Genomic DNA, 21961 nt, shown 5'->3' with positions numbered 1-21961 from the left:
CCATGCCAATCCATGTGTTCACACCACTGAAAGGTGCTTCTCTCAAATAAACCTTTTATTTTAGAATAAGCAGAACAATTTCGATACACCCACCTCACCTAGTTTCCCCCACAGTTAACACTATTATGATGGTACATTTGTTGTGACTAAGGAAGCAACACAGGTACATTACTACTAACCAAACTCTCCACTTTAGATTTCACTTGTTTTGCCCTATTGTCCTTTTTTTTGTTCCAGGATCCCATCTAGTATACATTACAGCTAGTCATTATGTCTTCTTAACTTCCTCTTGGCTGTGACAGTTTCTTAGATTTTCCTTGTTTCTAATGACCTTTACAGTTTCAAGGAATACTGGTCGGGTATTTCACAGAATGTCCCTCAATCTGAGTTTCTCTGATGTGTGTCATGGTTAGATTCAGGTTATAGGTTTTTGGAAGGAAGACCACAAGAGATGAAGTGCCCTTTGCCATCACGCCATATCAAGGGTACACACTATCAACCTCATTGATTACCAATGATGTTAACCTTTATCACCCGGCTGAGTTGTATTGTAAAGTTTCTTCACTGTAAAGTTACTTCCTCCACACCCCATTCCTTGGAAGAAAGTCACTAAGCTCATACTCAATGAGTGAGGAATTAAGCTCCACCTCCTGGGGAGATGTGTACATATATTATATGGAATTCTTTTGTATGGGAGATTTGTTTACTCTCCATTTATTTATTCAATCATTTATTTCTACTAAGTATGGACTCATGAATATTTATTTTATCCTTGGGGTTATAATCCAGTGCTATGTTATTTTGTTACTCAAACTGTTCCGGCTTTGGCCATTGGGAGTTCTTTCAGGTTAGCTCTGTGTTTCTCTGACATACACCCACCATTTTGATTTTTGAGTACTTTCACTTTTTGAGACTATAGGATATTCCACACACATCTTGTATATTCCCTGCCCCAGCCCTAAAATCAGTGATTTCTCCTAGGAGCCATGAATTCTTTTACTGGAGAATGGTGTTCTGAATCCAACATCTGGGCCAGGTGCAGTGGCTCACACCTGTAATCCCAACACTTTGGGAGGCAGAGGTGGGCGGATCACTTGAGGTCAGGAGATCAAGACCAGCCTGGCCAACATGGTAAAACCCTGTCTCTACTAAAAATACAAAAATTAGCTGAGTGTGGTGGCGTGTACCTGTTATCTGAGCTACTCAGGAGGCTGAGGTGAAAGAATCAGTTGAATTCAACAGGCAGAGGTTGCAGTGTGCTCAGATTGCACCACTGCACTCCAGCCTGAGCAACAGAGTAAGACTCTGTCTCAAAAAAAAAAAAAAAAAAAAAAAATTAAAAAAAAAAATTCAACATCTGGATACCAGATGTGTTTATTGCTACTTAAGTATCAATGACTGTAGGGCCTTCTCAGCAAATAGATAGAAAATGTTTATAATAAGAAATTTAAAAATTAAATTTTCATTTTTTTGAACTATCAAAATAACATTTTCTATGTTTATTTCCAAGCAACTTTCTATTTTGTGAAATATTTTTGATATGTGTCTACCTGTCTAAGATCTTTTTTACTGGCTTGTGTACAACTTAAAGTGTTTATATAACTCTCATAATTTCAGCCAATATTTTCTCTCAGCTTATGTCTTTATTACCATTTTATCCTTAACCTTCTCAAAAGTTACTTTTAAGACAGGATTTTCAAACCTTTTTATTCCCTTCATTACTGCTGATCATGCCTTATCACTCTTATCAAGCAAGGAAACAAAAATGATAGTAGTGATGATGTTACCCAAGAAATAACATGGTTTCCTATGCTAAAAAAAAAAAAAAGGAAATAACATCTCCAAGAATTTCGTAGTATACAACAATGGGCATGTCATAGTTGCCTAAAAACAAAATGAAACATAACTTTGAACAATAAATAAATGGTTTATGAAATTCTAAATATTTGACTTACAAGTCCTCACTCTAGGATAATTGTGAGCCAAAAGAAACCGCTCGACCCAGTTTTCCATATTCTGTAAGACCCAGCTGTGTGCCAGTTTATTTCGGGGTGTCTGCACTGCCAACCAATCTAGACACTGAGAAGGATTGTATTCAATCACCTACAAATAACATGACAAGAACAGAATATAAGGCCAACTGAATGAGCAATTACTTTTACTTACTTTTTGTATATGCTATTAGACACAAAGCTAAAGTACTTTTTTTGACAATTAGAGATTAAAAAGGTTTCACCCTATTTTTTTCCCATTTTTAAAGCTACTTTTACTTTTATCAACAGGAAGTGTTCAGAAAAATATGTCACTGGTTTACAAAATAAATTTAAAATAACCAAGTACCATAAGACAAATACGAGAACTCCATAACTTCTAGGTCTTGCTAAATTTGGAAATTTATTTAAAAGTATTTTTATTTCTCTAAGGTTTCTCATCTTTACTTTTCTGATTACATGCCCAACCTGGTACTAAGTGAGAATACAAGAAGCTCGCTGTACTGCTGTGGAGAGTTTTTTCATGAGAAAGGGGAATCCTAGGAATCTAGAGTAGGGGTTGGCAAACTATGGCCAGCAGGTCAAATTCTGTGGCTGCCCGTTTTTGTTGTTTTATTGAAACACACCCATACCCACTCATTTCTTGTCCATGATTGCTCATATGCTACCACAGCAAAGTTGAGTAGTTTCAATAGACACTGTATGGCACACAAAGTCTAAAATATTTGCTCTCTGACTCTTTTGGGAAAACATTTGCTGTCCCCTGGTCTTGAGCTTTTCCAATACTCAAACAAGGAGAAATTTTGTGACCTCAGCGGTAACTCTGGAAGCAAAAAGGTGGCTGGTGCTTCCTCTACCATTTCTGTCAATTCTTGAAAACACTTGGTTTGTATTTCTAGGACTTCTAGTTGCTTTATGGAACTTTGGAGGGTAGGGGAATGAAAACTTCAAATTGGCTAAAGCTGTTTATGACGCTACAACAACGTCTTTAATACAGCTAGGAGACTAGCTAAGAACTCTTTTCCTCCCCAAACCTATGACTTACTAAAACCATCTTGGGGTAATAAGAAACTGGTACTTAAAATGGTAGTGACTATATTATAAAAATAAAATCCTCAGGAAAATAAACATTGAAAACACCTGCTGCAAGACTTACCTCCCATATCCTCTGCAGAATATAAGATGCAAAGGGAGGCATTCCTGGAGGTCCACCAGCAAACTCCATTAGCATAGTCAACAACTTAAAGAAAGGATTGGCTGCCTGTAAAACACATACATGACTGTGTATTTAGATCAATCTGAACCCATCTCTTTCAGCAGAGAAGAAACATATATTCTACTACACACTATATTTAAATCTGTGTTAGGGAAGGAGAGCTCAGCCAGTACTTCTGCATGTGAACCTGAACTACCATAAAGCAGCAGGATCAGCGAGGGGTACAAAGTCAACCGGGAACCACGTATGTTAGATTTTTCTGGATGTCAAGTGTATTTTGGAAAAGATAATCATAAAAATATTCTCTAAATTGACAAACACTGTAAATACTTACGATGTACAACGTTTTGAAATATGTATACATTGTAGAATGGAGAAATCAAGCTAATCACATATGCATTACCTCACACACTTATTTTTTGTCAGAACACTTAAAATCTACTCAATGATTTTCAAGTATAATTAACTATAGTCGCTACATTGCACAACAGATCTCTGGAACTTATTCATGAAAATTTGTATCCTTTAAGCAACATGTCCCCAACCCCAAAAATAAATTGTTAATGAGACAACTGTATTCTATTGAAAAATTTAGATTAAAAGCTTCCGATAGCAACCTGAGGGGTAATTTATAGTAACGTTTGACATCGATTGTTAAAATAGCTATAGCATTTCCATTTTACAAAAATACTTTTATATAACACTGCATTCTATTTTCTATATACTTTTACACACATGCTGAGTCCTGGTTGCTCTACTTTTTCTTTGGGCACAATTAGGATATATGTTCCCAATCAAACAACTTTAAAGCCTGGCATCCAGGTGGCACTCTGATACAATGAGTCTACACACATATTTACATTTAGTTGGGAAAATTATATTTGTAATAAGACATGATTAGTAGTTCATTTTATTCACATTATACACTTAAAAATAGGTTATTATGTTATGGGAGAAACCCTGATAAATTTGTTCTCAAGAACAATTAGGCTCATTTGAAAGCATTAGCAGTGCTGAAAATTGTTTTAAAAACATAAATTAACAAATGTTTACATACCTCAGGAGTCAACTTTGCTATTGATGTGAAAAGCATAGATACAATCTAAAACAGAAAGAGGAGGATTTCAGGATATTCTTGTTTTGTTTTGTTTTTGAGACAGGGTTTCGCTATGTCACCCAGGCTGGGATGCAGTGGCGAGATCACAGCTCACTGCAGCCTCCACTTCTCAGGCTCAAGCGATCCTCCTGCCTCAGCCTCCGAGTGGCTGGGACTACAGGCATGTGCCACTACACCCGGCTAGATTTTTCTATTTTGTGTAGAGACGGGTTCTCACTATGTTGCCTAGGCTGGTCTCAAACTCCTAGGCTCAAGCGATCCTCCCGCCTTGGCCTCCCAAAGTGCTGGGATTACAGGCATGAGCCACCGCACTCGGCCAGATTTCAGGGTATTCTTTTTTAAAATTTCCAAAAATCTTTAAGACTGTTCCTTAGCACTTACATGTTCTGCAAGTCGATTATTGTATCGACACAGGCTGAAAATCAGATTACAAGTTTGTCTTATATTGATGCCATCACGAATATGTTGAAACAAGAAGGGAAATCCCTGTCAAAAGCAAAAGTTGTTCATTTAAGAACCGTTATTATTTTTGTGATGATCAAATTGTCTAATATTAGAGAATGTACTACCTTTCCTCCTGTTAATGCTGCCATGTCAGTCTGTGATAATGTCAAATGCCTGAAAGAAAATATTAGTGGAAATAAGTTTTTCTTCCTTCTGTATTACTTTACAGCGATTTACAACATGTATCAAAAATTGTTGATTCAATTATAATTGTATTAACCTGCCATCATAAAATGATTTTTTGCTAGCTACATTTGCTTGCTAAATGTCTTTTGGGCAACTTTTCAACATTTCAGGATTGGTAAATGAAAGCCCAAATGTACTTCATTTTCATTTAATTAACTTACTATTTTAGTATATAAAACAGTAGGATGGGTCTTATTTTACTTACTTTTTTTTTTGACATGAGACCCTTCAAAACCAAATGGACTTCTAGAAATTAGCATTTCATCTCCCAGTTTAAAATTACTGTATTATTTCTTCCTTTTTTTCTTTCCTTCTTTTTAGAGATGGAGTCTACTTCTGTTGCCCAGGCGGGAATGCAGTGATGTGATCGCAGCTCACTGCAGCCTTGAATTACTAGGCTCAGGGGATCCTTCTATGTAACCAGGATTCAGGCACAAGCCACTACACCTAGATTGCATATTTCTTTTATAACTTATAAAAATTTCAGCTATATTAAAAAACAGAATAGTACAAGTATTCCATCAGTCAGCTTCAAATTTACCAAAATCAGAGCCAGTCTTGTTTCATTTGAACCCCCATCCACTCAATATGAATTATTCTGAAGCAAATTCCAGGTATTTTATCATTTAATCCATAAATCATAGTATCTTTAACAGATAGGTTTCAAAAACAACCATGGTACCATTATTCATGCCTAAATGAATAATTCCGTACTGTCATACAATATCCAGCGTACACATTTCCTGAAGTTTCTAAAAAGATTTTTAAAATTAACTTGTTTGAATCAGGATTCAAATAAAGCTTTTTGCCATAATTAGTTGAAAAGTCTCTTAAATATTTTAATCTATTGGTTTCCCCACCAGCTTTGTGTTTGCAATTTATCTGTTGAAGGTCATTTGTCCTGTAGTTTCTCTCACATTTACACTTTGCTGATTGTATCCTTATGGTGCTGTCTTAACATGTTTCTCTGTCCCTGCATTTTCTATAAACTGGTAGTCAGATCCAGACTTGATGAGATCTAGGTTTGACTTTTTAATTAATAGTATCTTGTAGAAGGCACACAATGAAGGGTTAGTCTTTTTGTAAGGTTTTCTGTCAGTGGTGACAACTGCCTAGATCCATCATTTCATCTGGGATTCCAAAACAGTGATATTCTAATTCCAATTGTCCTTGCTCATTAATTAGCTTGAATACATATAAGAACACAAACTTCCCCTCAATCACCATTTGGTTGCCATGAAGTACGCTTGCAAGTAGAATAAATGCTTGATACTGTTTCCATTATTTATCAGTTTCAAAAATAATGATTTGATTTCCTAATATACTCCAAAAGTTGCCAGTAAACTAAAAAAAAATTTCTTTTTAGGTATTATGAACTCATGGATTTAAACATCTTTGATGTGATTCACAGTCCACTGCAGTTATTACCGATGCTCAAAGCTGTTCAATCTATGACCAGTAGAAACCTCCGTAAGTTGGCTCTTGAGTTTCTTTACCATGACCTCAGTAGTCTTAGACTGCCTCCTTGCTTTCCAAAATGACAAGACATTCCACACTTCTCATTCATTTCTTTCCCAAGAACTGTAACTGGTCGTTTTTCCAAGGAACCCCAATTCTTTCAGTGGGAAATGAAACCTAGAGACTATACCCTAGATGCCAAGGGTACTCATTGATTCTGGGTTGTACAGGGTTTCCAGGTCTTTTCAGAAAACAGTGGTAGGTAAAACATTTTCTGTAACAGATTTTCTGTAACAGATTTTCTGTTTGCAAATACACCATAAACTGCTACAGATATTTCCAATTCAAATTTAGTTTTAAATAAGTTATGCAAAACCCTACAATTTAATATTTTTATCTTTCTTTTGCTGAAAATCTTGGTTTCCAATGACATTAACACTTATTTGTTTCATCCTGTAATATACATTAATACTTTCAGAATAATACTTTTATTACAAATAATATAATTACTATTACAGTTTAGGAAAATTTTGCAATTCTTTTTGTCCTTCATATACATCCCACTAGAAATTTACCTATTTAATATATAGTTAGGTTCATTTACTTCACTGTGCTTTTGATTTTTAGAGATTACTTCTTATTCATTTATTTATAATTATACATTTATATGATACCAAAGTTAAATTTGTCAAAAATCCATTCCTGTCCCCTCTACCCTGTTTTTATTCCTCTATCCACTGGAAACCATTAAAAAAAAAAGTTTTTGATTTATAGTCAATTCTTGTATTTGAGGTAGTTGTGTTCTATAAAGTGTGGCAAATACTGAATTAGCAAATACCAAATTATTACTACTAGGGCAAATACACGATTAAGTTTCTGTGAGCCTCTGGTAATATTTTTGTCAACCAATCAATACATTTACTTTGTTTCATGAGTGTTTCTGTTAAAGATATCTTATTTAGTATATATTGTTGATTCATTAACGTTTAACTCACTGCCAATAGTATTAAAACTCATATGAATGAAATGTGTCTAACACATATTTTCCCTATAAGTCATATCATGGCCTTCTTGAGCTTAAGAACACTAGAGAGCACTTCAGCACTACACTTGAGGGCCATTTTATTTACTTATTTTTACAGATGGATCTTGCTATATTGCCCAAACTGGACTGTAATGGCTATTCACAGGTGCCAAAGTAGCATACTGCAGACTCAAACTCCTGGCCTCAAGCCATCCACCTCATCCTCCCAAGTAGTTGGGACTACAGGCGTGTGCCACCACACCTGGCTGAGGGCCATTTTAAACAGCAAAATCACGAACAAAACATATAAATATACGAAAAATTTTCACAGCATACACCGTGAAAAGTACATTTGTTTACAATATGGAAACTGAAACAAAAACGCAAATTGTTGCCTTGTTTGACCTTACCTAGAAAGGCATGTCAGGCAACTCAAGTTTTTTGCCACTCTGCATATGCACACGTCTGTGAATGACTGCAAAAGCTCCCCGAGTGCCACTTTTGGCATTACAAATGCATTTTAGCAAATGGGTGAATTTGCAAATAGGAAATCCACAAATAATGAGGTTTGGTTGTGCATACACATACACACACACACATACACACTCTCTCTCTCTGTCATCATAGCATTCCCTTAAAAAGTAGGATATCATATACACTTTTTCCCACCTTTTTTTACTTAGTAATAGATCCTAAAGATTTCTCTGTGGTAGTACAGATAAATTCCATACTTCCTTTTTCAGCTATATTCTTTTGAATGGATGCTGTTTTTTCAACTAGTTCCCTTTTGATGGACATTCAGCTGATTCTAGTCTTTTGCTATCAGAAGCATGGTTTCAATAAACAGATTTGCATATACATCTTTCTGTATTTTGGACACAGATTCCTAGAAATGAAGTTGCTAGGTTAAAGAACGAATGCACGCTCTATTTTGCTAGATATTTTACTGTATATTTTTTCAATGACTATTTCTAACACGACTCATAGATAAAGTAAAAGTTTGGTAGAAAAAACTGAAATTCTTATGCCACAAGAGTTGATGAATAGTAGTATTATTTAAAAGGAATTATATAATAAAAGCTAGTGAATAACAATTACATAATTAAACATATATAATAAAAAGCTAGTGGAAAAACTAGTGGTAAACAATTATGTAAAAATAATAAAACCAAACATGCTTTAAACATTTTAAATTCGAAACATTTCACCTTTCTGATCGAGACTGTTCAACCAAAAGAGCAACTAAAGCTATCATCTTTTCAAGGGCAGCTGGCCTGTATTTTTCTTCTGCCAGAGAGAGGATATCTTCTTCCTCCTCTTCTTCTTCCCCTTCTTCCTCTGATAACACTTCAACTTGAGGCTAAGTTGGAATAAAATTCAATTTTAATATGGTAGTAGTTTTAATATTATTTTGGGAACAAATGACTTGTTTTATGTAACAGTGTAGATGGTGGCAGGAGCTTGTAACATGAAAAACAACTGCACAAAGACCTAAACCTAATGTAAAACACTCTAAACCACATTCAGGACAATCTTAGATTAAACTGCCAGAACTGTAAAGAATAACAATTCTCTGCCGGGCATGGTGGCTCATGTAATCCCAGCATTTTGGAAGGCTGAGGCAGGTGGATCATTTGAGGTCAGGAGTTCGAGAACAGCCTGGCTGACATGGTGAAACTCCGTTTCTACTAAAAATACAAAAATTAGCCAGGCGTGGTGGCACGCGCTTGTAATCCCTGCTACTCGGGAGGCTGAGGCAGGAAAATCGCCTGAACCTGGGAGGTGGGGGTTACAGTGAGCTGAGATAGCACCACTGCACTCCAGCCTGGGTGACAGAGTGAGACTCTGTCTCAAAAAAAAAAACAAAAAAACAAAAAAACAAAAAAAACCCCACAAAAAAACAAAAAAACAAAAAACCTCAACACTGACTTCTTACCTTACCTATAAACCCTTGAATAACTTTTTTCTTATAAGCAAGCTCATTGGAAGACAAGTCAGGATAAAAATTACAAGTATGATAAAATAGTATTTCCTATTTAATAAAAATGCCAGTTATACAAAATAAGAAATTCTTATTTATAGTTCCCTGATAATCCAAATAGTGGGTATTTCAAAGAGATATTCACTTGGGCTTCTAAATGCAGAGACTCAAAAGATTTTATGATCTACTAGTGTATATTCTGTGAAGCATTACAAAACAGTGTTTAAGAGTTTTAGCTCAGTAGTCTGACCGAGGATCAAAGTACAACAAGTCACTGTGATCTAAAACAAATTAACTTCTCTAAGTTTCAATTGTCTCATCTGTTAAATGGAGATATAAAGAGTACTTATCTCTTATGGTTAAGAAAAGGACTGAAAAAGTGCAAGTAGATCATACAACCTAACGCATTTGTTATGAACAACACAAAACTGATGTAATACTTTAATATTATTAATAGACCACCTACTTAAATTTTGGAAAGACTCTCATAAACTTAATAGCAAAGAACTTAAAAATGTGACCAGCAAAATGTTCACAAAAACAATTCACTGTTGATAAGACCCTAAAGTAGGTGACCACTTTGCCTAAGTTTATTTGCTTTGTTCCAGACCTTACCAATGAATGAACTTCATTACCTAGTTGTTTCTTTCTTGCTATATCCATTAAAATTACATTAAAAACATCAACCAATCTTAGACCCTTCACATTATCTAACATCAGGTTCCAGAAGGGACTTTAAAGGGTTCTAACATCTCAGGACTTCGCACGATGCAAACTATGAAAACCAGAGTCTCTAATACCTAATGTACGATAGAACTGTACTTACATTTTCAGGTCCTTTTGTTCCCATGTAAAAATGTACCATTGTAGATATAGCTTGCAATGAAAGCAAAAATTGGCTCTAAACAAACAAACAAACAAAATTTAAAAATATAAAATAAAAGCAATTAAGTTGCAAATACTGAAAAAAGGTAGATAATCAAAAAAATAGACAAGATATAGCCTCACCTCTTCTTCACCCATTTTTGCAAATTCGTAAAGGAAGGCAAAATACTCTGTAAGATGTTTACTGTGAGGTTTTACACCATGTTCCATAATTAATAACAGGGTTCTCACAAAGCGAGTGACACATGAACGACCGCCAATATCTTCTACTGAGGTATCCATATCATCTGACCTAAGAGACAATTAAATAGATCTTAGAGAATGTATGAGGCCTGGAAATACTGTTCGAGAGAAAAAGTACTTTTTAAACTCTGAATTTCTTTTATCTTTGAGATAATGAATATCAACCGCAATAACATAAGTAGTTATTCTGACTGGCTAAATCAATGCAAACAAAAAGACTAAGCCATAAAGTAATTTGTAGAGGATTTTGCAGATGCAAAATTTAAATAAAACAAAAACAGTTTTACCTTCTTGAATGTATTATTACAGATTATTTTTAAACAGAACAAATATTTCAGTGTGGATTTTAAAAAATATTTTGTAGGCAGGTCGTTAAGAAACTTAAAAATTAGGGCTAAGCATGGTGGTTCATGCCTGTAATCCTAGCAATTTGGGAGGCCGAGGCGGGCGGATCATTTGAACTTACGAGTTTGAGACCAGCCTGGGCAACATGAAGAAACCCTATCTCTTAAAAAAAAAACAAAAAACAAAAAACCAAAAACACCACACACACACAACACAGACACACAAACTTATTCAAAAAGTACTTCTTACCCATCTTCCATTCCTGGCTGCAAATAGAGATGAGCATGCACAGGTCTCAGCCTCTGAATCACATGGATACACAAACGCTGAAACATCTGTGAAGAAAAAGATCAAACAAGAGCCAACTCATCAGGTAACAAAGATTTGAAAAATTAACATGATTCAAAATTCTCTGCCACCCATTTATAGTTTGCACAAGATTATCTTGGTATTCTGGAGCTCTTCTGGAGTCTCAACAATGGACTAAGGAAATAAGGCAAAGGTAGCATTAAAAAAATTCAGTTTTATGATAAAGAGAAAAAAACTCAACAAACTGTACATTTCAGTAATACAGATGATCAAAAACAAAGCTTCAAAAAATCCTTTTAGCTAGTGGAGATACAGAGAAAAGAAAATCTAGTATCCGATTCCTTAAGAAGAGTGGAATGGGGAAGGGCCGCTGCTCATCATGGGGTCAGCAGCTAGGAGAAGGAAATGTGAGGATTCTTTAAAGATACACAAGTGACCCACAATCACATGAAAAAATGTGTAACCATTTTGAGAAAAATGCATACCAAAACCACAATAAGATACCACTTCATACCTTCTAGGATGGCTAAAATAAAAGACAGTATCAGCTGCTGAAGATTATGGTGAAATTAGAACACTTATATATCACTGGCAAGAATGTCAAACATTGCAGTCACTATAAAAAAACAGTTTACCAGCCGGGTGCAGTGGCTCAAGCCTATAATCCCAGCACTTTGGGAGGCTGTGGTGGATCACCTGAGGTCAGGAGTTCGAGACCAGCCTAGCCAACATGGCAAAACACCACTTCTACTAAAAATACAAAAATTAGCCGGGCGTGGTGGTGGGCACCTGTAATCTCAGCTAAGGAAGCTGAGGCAGGGAGAACTGTGTGAAGCTGGGAGGTGGCGGTTGCAGTGAGACGTGATCACGCCATTGCGCTCCAGCCTGGTTGACAGAGTGAGACTCCATCTCAAAAACAACACCAACCAACCAACCAAACAAAAAACACCAGTTTACCGCTGGTGCAGTGGCTGTAGTAACAGCACACTGGGAGGCCAAGGCAGGCAAATCACCTGAGGTCAGGAGTTTGAGACCAGCCTGGCCAAAATGGTGAAATCCCGTCTCTACTAAAAATACAAAAAATTAGCTGGGCATGGTGGTGCGCGCCTGTAATCCCAGCTACTTGGAAAGCTGAGGCAGGAGAATCACTTGAACCCTGGAGGCGGAAGTTGCAGTGAGCCGAGACCACGGCATTGCACTCTAGCCTGGGCCACAAGAGCGAAACTCCGTCTCAAAAAAAAAAAAACACAAAACACAAAAACAAAAAACAGTTTACCAGTTCTAAAAACATACACAAAGAAGTGACAATGTATATCCAAAGAAAAACTTGTACTAAAAGTTCCTAACAGCATTACTAAAAATAGCCAAAAAGTAGAAACATCTCAAATATTCAGCTGATGAACAGGTAACACAAAATGTGGACTATATACATTTGACAAACTATTTGGCAAAAAAAGAAAATGTAATATGGATACATGCTGTGACATGAATAAATCCTGAAAAGATTGTTAAATCAAAGCAGTAAGTCACAAAAGACTAATAGTGTATGAGTCCATTTATATGAAATGGTCAAAATAGGCAAATCTATAAAGATAGAAAGTAGACTAGTAGTTGTCAGGTATTGAGGAGAAAGGACAGGATAAAATAGGAACTGATTGCTAATGGGTATAGGGGTTTTTTTTGGTGGGGGGTGGGGGTGGCAAATGTTCCAAAATTAGGTAGTAGTGATGGCTGCACAACTGTGTGACTATACTAAAAACCACTAAATTTTACATTTTGAAAGGTCTGGGTAAATTTTATGGTATAAGAATTGTAACTTAGGCCAGGCTCAGTGGCTCACAACTATAATCCCAGAACTCTGGGAGGCTAAGTTGGGAGGACTGCCTGATCCCAGGAATTTGAGACCAGCCTAGGCAACAGGGGAGAGACACTCTCTCTACAAAAAAATACAAAAATTAGCCAGGTGTGGTGGTGTGTGCTTGTTGTTCCAGCTACTCAGGAGGCTGAGGTGGGAGAACTGCTTGAGCCCAGGAGGTGGAAGCTGCAGTGAGCCATGAAGTACCACCGCACTACAGCCAGGGTGACAGAACAAGACTCTGTCTAAAAACAAAACAAAACAAAATTACCAGGTGTGGTGGTGTGTGCGTGTAGTCCTACCTGCTGAGGCAAGAGGATTGCTTGTGACAGAGCAAAACCCTCTAAAAATATATATATATACACATATATATGTATGTTCTAGATAAATTTATAAATATATAAATATATATAACATATATATGTAATATATACACACACGCATATATATCTCAATAGTAACTGGAAAGTGGCATACGTCAACTAAGTTTTTGATTTTGTGAAAAGTGACTATAAAGTAATATTTAAATTTCATTGTCTATTTTACCCAACAATTTAAAGAAAACAAACTGTTTCGTTTGACAGTTCAGACCCAATCACAGAAATAAGTTACAGCCTTTTCATTAGCTTTTGAGGTCACTATAGTACCCTACCATGGTTAGAATGTGTAAGGATTTTAAAAGAATCAGTATAACTCATAAAGCATCTAATCATAAAGAGCAGGATCTAATAATAAAAGAACAGGAAATTACAGTCAATCTTCCTATATCCAGGAAATGTGCATAATTTTAATCACCTTATTAGAGTGAGAGCTGATGTTAAAGAGAGCCTGGTGAAACCAACAACAAAATGACTTTTATGATAGGAGGCAGATCTTTTCAAACTATTATCAATATTAGGTTAAGACACACTTATAAGCAAATTGAGAATAATTAAATTGAAAGTAACTTCTTTTCCAAATAATTTTTTTCAAACATATTTTTCCTTACCTGTCTCACAATTTGATTAGGGCACTTAATTAGTATCTGCATTGGCCACCAGTCGTCATCAGCCATACGATCTAAAAACCACTGTAAAAAAAAATACAGCATGACTTTAACATTCAATAAATATTTGTTACATGGGATAACAGTCACATAAGAATTTTATTTCTAGTCAATGTTTTAATTCTTTTAAGTTCTTACCAGAAAAGTTTCTCTAATTGTCATAAAAGTCAAACTCTAAAATCATAATAAGGGTTACCTCATTACACAACTCCATGGAATGCCATTTACATTATAGTACACAATGTGCATGACAATCTGTGGTCCTTTATCATAATAAAATATCATTCTCTTAGCCCTCATAAATGTGACATAGAATCTTTAGTTCTTATTAATTATATATATATATATATATTTTTTTTTTCCCCTTTTTTTTTTTCCCTTTTTTTTTTTGAGACAGATCTTGCTCCGTTGCCCAGGCTGGAGTGCAGTGGCACGATCTCGGCTCACTGAAACCTCTGCCTCCCAGGTTCAAGTGATTCTCCTCCCGAGTAGCTGGGATTACAGGCACGCACCACAATCCCTGGCTGATTTTTGTATTTTTAGTAGAAATGGGGTTTCACTATGTTGGCCAGGCTGGTCTTGAACTCCTGATCTCAGGTGATCCGGCCGCCTCGGCCTCCTAAAGTGCTGGTATTATAGGCGTGAGCCATGTCACCCGGCCACCTATTAATAATATGTGATATGAGCATGATTAATTTTCTTTCTGTTTAAAAACAAATTATGATCTAATTAGCACTTGAGAAACTCTGGATCTATCGAACAGCCATGAGAAGAGAAGGAAACAGAGCAACATGTTAAACACCACCAGGAAAATGCAATTAGTCAAAGAAAGCATGTGGGAAATCCTGCAGCACAAATGACAAAAAATGGCATGGAGAAAAAAAAAGTAACTTTTATAGATTAAGGAAGACTTAAGAAACAGATGAATGCAAAATGTGGAACTTATTTGAACCACTCATTTAAACCAATCAACTGAAAATTTTTTTTTGAGATGGAGAAAACTAAACATAGGATGGGTATTAGATGACAAGAATAAATCACTTCTGGCCAGGTGTAATGGCTCATGCCTGTAATCTCAGCACTTTGGGAGGCAGAGGCAGGAGGATAGCTTGAAGCCTGGAGTTTGAGACCAGCTGGGCAACAAAGAGACTCCGTCTCTATAAAAAAAGAAAAAAAATTAGCTGAGTGTGTTGGTATGTGCCTGTGGTCCCAGCTACTTGGGAGGCTGAGGGAGGAGGCTGAGGCAGGATTGCTCAAGCCCAGGATTTCGAGGTTGCAGTGAGCTATGACTGTGCACCACTGCATTCAACAGCCTGGATGACAGAGTGACACCCTCTCCGGGGGTAAAAAAAAAAAAAAAAAGTTATAAAGATGAGAAGTCACTTCTAATATTACTGGGAGTGAATGAAATTGTGGTTGCATATGTTTTTGAAGTTTTCTTATGTTAGAAATATATACTGGGTGTTTATGGATGCATGATCTATTTAGGTTTCCTTTAAAATTCTTCCATTATGGAAAAAAAAGGAAGAGGGGATAGATGAAACAAGAAAGAAAGATTATTATTATTTATTGAAGTTGAGGAACAGGTATGTGACAGCTTATTATCCCTTTCTACTTTTGTCCATGTTTCCAAATTCTCATTACAAAATTTCAAAAAGTTACACTTTAGTGTTTGAAATTTCTGAGGAATAGATTCCCTTACTCTATTTCTATAAGGTATAATCAGATGAACTTCTAAATATGCAAAAAACCTTTAACTATAATTCATCTATTATATACTAGACTGCTATTCCCCACTTCTGTTAATTCGTAAGACTTGCCTTCCTATGGAGATTTACAACTCTTTGGTTGCTAACCTAGAAGTTAAGATGGCAATATGATTAAGCTGTCATTACCTTTGAGTGGGTTATCCTTAGGGATGCACCTCTTAAAATAGGGGATGGAGAGAGAAAACCAGGCATAAACTGATCTACTGAGACAGGTGGATAGGTGAATTTTTTTTTGGCGGGGAGAGTGGGGAAAGAGGAAGTGACAGATGATGTTAAGCATTTTCTAACAACATACAAAAGTAGTTAAGAGAGGGATGGAAGAAATAGGAAGATGATGTTGGCCAAAGAGTACAAAGTTTCAGGTTTATTTTTTATTTTTATTTTGTTAAATTGAGACAGAGTCTCACTCTGTCGCCCAGGCTGGAGTGCAGTGGTGTGATCTCAGCTCACTGCTTCTCTGCCTCCAGGGTTCAAGTGATTCTCCTGCCTCAGCCTCCCCAGTAGTTGGGATTACAAGTGCACACCACCATGACCAGTTAATTTTATTTTTAGTAGAGATGTAGTTTTGCATGTGGGCCGGGCTGGTCTTGAACTCCTGACCTCAAGTGATCCGCCCGCCTCAGCCTCCCAAAGTGCTGGGATTACAGGCGTGAGCCACCATGCACAGTCCCAAGTTTCTGTTTTAAATAAATTCTGGGGATCTTATGTACAGCATCATGACACTAGTTATAATATTGTATTGTTTTGAGACAAAACTGATTAAAAAAAAGACTAAAAAATTTTGCATAGTTTACTTGAGATTTGCTAAGGGAGGAGATCTTGTGTCCTCACAACTCGCACATACACATAACTACATGGTGATAGATGTGTTAATTAATTTGAATGTGGGGTAATCATTTCAAAATGTATACATACATCAAATCATTTTGTATACCTTGAATATATAAAATTTTTGTCATTTATACCTTAATAAAGCTGGTTAAGAAATATTTGGAAGAGTCTTGAATTTTCTATACATAGTTTTCCTTCTGGTAGATGAAGGGGGGAAAAATTTTTTTTTTTTTTTTTTTTGAGATGGAGTCTTGCTGTGTCGTCAGGCTGGAGTGCAGTGGCACAATCTCAGCTCACTACAACCTCTGCCTCCCAGGTTCAAGTGATTCTCCTGCCTCCGCCTCCCGAGGTGCTGGGACTACAGGCATGTGCCACCACACCCAGCTAATTTTTGTATTTTTAGTAGAGACAGTGTTTTACCACGTTGGCCAGGATGGGCTCGATCTCTTGATCTCGTAATCCACCCACCTTAGCTTCCTAAGGTGCTGGGGTTACAGGCGTGAGCCACCACACCTGGCCAAAACATGAATTTTTAAGTGACTTAATAATCAATTATTTAAATCAGTGTAATGGATGTGATATATAAATTATAACTTTCTCAGCTACCAAATGATTTTAGGAATGACTTACATTTGGCTCCCTGTGACAGATAAAACAACTCTGCTGTAGCATCTTAGATCAGAGGGGGAAAAAAAAAGAATCTTAAACTATGCATTAGTTGTTGAATTATCACCTTACCTCACAAGCTGCCTGACTATTATTAAACTGTTTCGTCAACAGTTCAATCCACTGAAGCATCGTGGGCTAGAAAAGAAAAGTCAGTCAAAGCATATGAACTTCTGAGCCAACAATAACAAAAACCAAAAGATATCTGATAAAAACATAAATGACAAAAAAATCCATAGTAGAAAACACATACCTTTTCTTTAGAATGAATAAATGTCTCTAGGACAAAGGAAGTGCTTAACTGTAAGAAAAGATAAAGCAAAAAAGCTTCAATCATTTTAAAGTAGTAAATTTTGACAGAATTATTTAAAGTTCATATATTTATTACCTTTGCTGTCATTAAGGACACAGCTTTAGGATCTGGTAATGTACTGGGAATACAACTACACAATTGCCACATAAATCTAGAATTTAAAAATAATCATTTAAAATTCACACATAAGATTTTTTAAAAATGTGTAAAATATCTACTATGAAATTTACCAAACTTACCCAAAATATGTATGTTCAAAAATGTTTTTGTCTTGAAGAAACTGCATGTTATCATGCCAAATCCACTGAAAATAAAAATGTTAACATTAGTGATAAAGCAGTTTACTTCATTACATTTTACCAATATTTTTATTAAACAAAAAAAGTCTCTTCTAAAAAACCACAAAATAAAATAAAATCCATGCACTTTAAGTTCATTTTGATTTTTTCCCAAGTATATTCATATAAATGGTTGCTACTAATATTTTGTAATTATTAATACTTATCTGGCTACCTCAAGCAATTGTGAGGTTTTTATTGTACTTATAAAAATGCTCCAAGAATTCTAAAATCCTATTTGAAGAGCAAGTATATAAATGAATAAAATATAAGTCATGTTACATTCTGATAAGGTTACAAAAGAGAGGTTTACATTTAAAAGTTGGCACAATACTTAACTCTGGTTGGCAGACCTAAATCAGACATGATTTGTTTATAAAAATCATGAAAAATTATTTCTGACATTAGGACTGTAGAATCAATGCTGTTTTTGTCTTCATCTGTCTGAATACCTTAAATATGACTTACATTTTTGTCAGTTCCATAAAACTATTTTTACCTAGATGTTCTGACTATTGATATTACTAGCTGTTTTTTGTAGTTATACTTCTGATTTTATTTTGGAATTTTGGTTGGTCGGTTCATTTTGAGCTGATTAAAGTCCCAACTTTATCTTTAATCTTCCATTGAAGATTTTCAACTATCCCTCTTTGCCTCTCCAGCCCACTACACTAATTTAGAACTTAATAGGGTTCCTGCTCCACAGTGATATTCCAGAAATCACAGTCTAATCAGTGAATAGCCGGCTTCAGAGTTCTTGAGCATTTCCAGGCACAAAAACTTTCTACTAAGCTGTAGCCCCTGTATCAGACTCTGTATCAGGCAGAGTCTGATAGCATTCTGCCCATCTCATTCAGTACTTTTTATAATAAGGGAGCCCCATTCTAAACTCTGGATTCCAGCCATGAGCTCAGTTGTAGATTCTGTGTCACAATTTTTGTCCCTTCAACCCCATAATGGCCTAACTACTGGTCAACATGATCTCCTGGACCTAAAGGCTGGTAATACTGTGGTTTCTATCATATAAGTGCTTTTGGTTTTGCTCTATTTTTGTTTTACAAACACTCGTCCGTTTGATCGTCCTTTTTATACTGTATCTATGTATGTGTATAGCTATTTTCTGTGGATTTTTTTTTTTTTTTTTTTAAAGACAGGGTCTCACTCTGTTACCTGGGCTGGAGTGCTGCAGCATGATCACAGCTCACTGCAGCCTTGACCTCCCTGGTCTCAGGTGATCCTCCCACCTCAACCTCCTGAGCAGCTGGGACCACAGGTGCGTGCCACCATGCCCAGCTATTATTTTTGTATTTTTTTTTTTGTAGAGATGGGGTTTTGCCATGTTGCCCAGGCTGGTCTTGAACTCCTGGGGTCAAGCAATCCACCTACTTCCCAAAGTGCTTAGATTACAGGTGTAATCTCATCCTGCCCACCCTGCCCAGCCACCCTAGCTATTTTCTTTTTTCTTTTCGTTTTTTTGAGACAAGTTTCGTTCTTGTTGCCCAGGCTGGAGTGCAATGGCGCGATCTCGGCTCACGGCAATCTCCACCTCCAGGTTCAAGCGATTCTCTTGCCTCAGCCTCCCAAGTAGCTGGGATTACAGGTGCCCGCCACCATACCCAGTTAATTTTTGTATTTTTAGTAGAGAGGGGGTTTCATCATGTTGGCCAGGCTGGTCTCGAACTGCTGACCTCAAGTGATCCACCTGCCTCAGCCTCCCAAGTGCTGGGATTAGAGGTGTGAGGCAACGTGCCCAGCCTTACCCTAGCTATTTTCTACATAACTGTCCATCCTCATCTTGGGCCACTTTTCCTTGAACTTCCATCACAGCCATACAGGTCACTTTTTGGCTTCCAAAACATGCCAATAAGCTCTGTCCTTCCTAGGCAATTTGTACATAATGTTTTGCCTGGCCCGGAGCATTCTTCATATGATTACCTCCTCTCTAACTCTCAAGTTTCAGTTTAAGGTTAACTTCCTGAAGCATTTCCTGACCCTTTTCTAGCAATCACTATCAACTACACTTTCTGAGAACTGTTACCTTCTATTATCTGTAAGAATCATTACAATTTATAATTAGTTGGCTTTATCTCTTTGATGCTTCTAAAATGTTTTATGTTATCTTTTGGGATTAATAACTATGCTTTAAATGTACAAATCTAAAAAACCACATTCTGGTTTATATCTAAAACCATATTAATATTCATGTACACAGTATTTTACATTTTAAATTTAATTTTAAGAAAACATGTAGGCACACCCATTTAAAAATAGTAAGCTGGAACAATTATAGAAAAAATTGTTGGCTTAGGTCTGCAATGAGGAATTTTCTAATGTACAGGCATATCTCATTTTATTGTGCTTCACTTTACTGCACTTTGCAGATGCTGTATTTTTAAACAAATTGAAGGGCTGTGGCAGCCCTGCAATCAAGCAAGTCTATTGGCACCATTTTTCTAATAGCATGTGCTCACTTTCTGTCTCTGTCACACTGTGGTAATTCCTGAAATATTTCAAACATTTTCATCATTATTATATATTATTATATATTATATTATTATGGTGATCTATAACCAGTGTGATTTTTGATGTTACTGTTGTGACTGTTTCAGGGTACCACGAACTACACCCATATAAGACGGCAAACTTAATACATGTTCTGTGTGTTCTGACTGCACCGAGTAGCTGTTCACTTTCTCCCACTCCTCAGGCCTCCATATTCTCTGAGACAATACTGGAATTAGGCCAATTAACAACCCTACAATGGCCTCTCTGTATCCAGTAAAAGGAGAAGTCACACATCTTTCACCTTAAATCAAAAGCTAGAAATGATTAAGCTTCCTCACTTTAAATGAGGGCCCTGTCACACTCACACACACACACACACACACACACAAGTTTGAGAACCACTGATGTAAATAAAATACATCATCATTGTAAAGGTTTTATTTAAAATTTCATTTTACTTCAGAAGTGGGCTAATTGTCATTAAACACTGTTGGGTACTTACATAAAGCAAGGTCTAGATTTGTCTAATATCTTTAGGGCAAAAGGCTGTGCACAAAAATGATTCAAATTAATTGTGGTTATGATGATGATTGAGATAAATTTTTATACAAATAGGTAAGTTTAGTAGCTTCAAATCTAATGAAGCCATTTATAATGAATACCATCTAATTCAGCTGCTAAATCCAATTCATGGAATTGAAAAAAGACAACATTCCTGGCTTTTTACCATTAACACATGTGCAGGCAAGATACTAGTTAAAAGCATTTGAGAACAATCCTGTAATCCCAGCACTTCGGGAGGCCGAGATGGGCGGATCAGGAGGTCAAGAGATTGAGACCATCCTGGCTAACACAGTGAAACCCCTCTCTACTAAAAATACAAAAAAGACATTAGCTGGGCGTGGTGGCGGGTGCCTGTAGTCCCAGCTACTAGGGAGGCTGAGGCAGGAGAATGGCATGAACCGAGGAGGTGGAGCTTGCAGTGAGCTGAGATCCCGCCACTGCACTCCAGCCTGGGCGACAGAGCGAGACTCCTTCTCAAAAAAAAAAAAGAAAAAAAGACTTGATCCCAATATTACAAAAAAAAAAATTTTTTTTTATCCAGATAGTAAAAGCTGAATTGCCTAGACAAATGCATACAATTTAATCAGGTGTGCATTTCTGGAGAAGATTTGCTTTTTTGTGTTTTTGGCTGACTGAATTCCTAACACCAAACCAAAACACATTCAGTTATGTACTCAATAATGTACTATTACTACTTACAACATTATGAAATGAAGAAAGCCTCATAACTACAAATGAACACATTTGTATTCCTTAACATGTAAAATACATTTTTTTTTGAGACAGTATCTCACTCTGTCGCCCAGGATGGAGTGC

At 36.3% G+C, this 21961-nt stretch overlaps 1 protein-coding gene and 1 long non-coding RNA gene across 8 annotated transcripts in view; both read right to left on the bottom strand.

Annotated features, from left to right (window-relative positions):
* USP34 (ubiquitin specific peptidase 34) overlaps positions 1 to 21961 on the bottom strand; it is a 283157-nt gene that overhangs the window by 30771 nt on the left and 230425 nt on the right. For 6 of the 7 annotated variants that reach the window (XR_010149508.1, XR_010149509.1, XM_016948585.4 and 3 more), the window contains 14 exons: positions 17978 to 18042; positions 17814 to 17889; positions 17679 to 17726; positions 17498 to 17563; positions 14103 to 14183; positions 11200 to 11285; positions 10486 to 10654; positions 10304 to 10378; positions 8705 to 8856; positions 4894 to 4942; positions 4706 to 4810; positions 4265 to 4309; positions 3148 to 3252; positions 1956 to 2103 (listed from right to left, as the gene is read on the bottom strand). Coding sequence is in view for 5 of the 7 variants with exons in the window: in XM_016948585.4 (XP_016804074.1) it covers positions 1956 to 2103; positions 3148 to 3252; positions 4265 to 4309; positions 4706 to 4810; positions 4894 to 4942; positions 8705 to 8856; positions 10304 to 10378; positions 10486 to 10654; positions 11200 to 11285; positions 14103 to 14183; positions 17498 to 17563; positions 17679 to 17726; positions 17814 to 17889; positions 17978 to 18042 (1270 nt within the window). In the remaining 2 variants the exon portion in view is untranslated. The remainder of the gene's footprint in view (positions 1 to 1955; positions 2104 to 3147; positions 3253 to 4264; positions 4310 to 4705; positions 4811 to 4893; positions 4943 to 8704; positions 8857 to 10303; positions 10379 to 10485; positions 10655 to 11199; positions 11286 to 14102; positions 14184 to 17497; positions 17564 to 17678; positions 17727 to 17813; positions 17890 to 17977; positions 18043 to 21961) is intronic. The other variant, XM_016948586.4, reaches the window with a different exon arrangement.
* Positions 5463 to 8249, bottom strand: LOC134807910 (uncharacterized). The gene is made up of 2 exons (XR_010149517.1): positions 8166 to 8249; positions 5463 to 5501 (listed from the first exon to the last, which is right to left on the bottom strand). It is a non-coding gene; the product is annotated as an uncharacterized LOC134807910 (long non-coding RNA).

This window comes from Pan troglodytes, chromosome 12, assembly GCF_028858775.2.
Source record: "Pan troglodytes isolate AG18354 chromosome 12, NHGRI_mPanTro3-v2.0_pri, whole genome shotgun sequence".
NCBI classification, from domain to species: Eukaryota; Metazoa; Chordata; class Mammalia; order Primates; family Hominidae; genus Pan; species Pan troglodytes.
The sequence above is the reverse complement of the archived record's forward strand: the minus strand, read 5'-3'. Positions and strand labels throughout refer to the sequence as shown.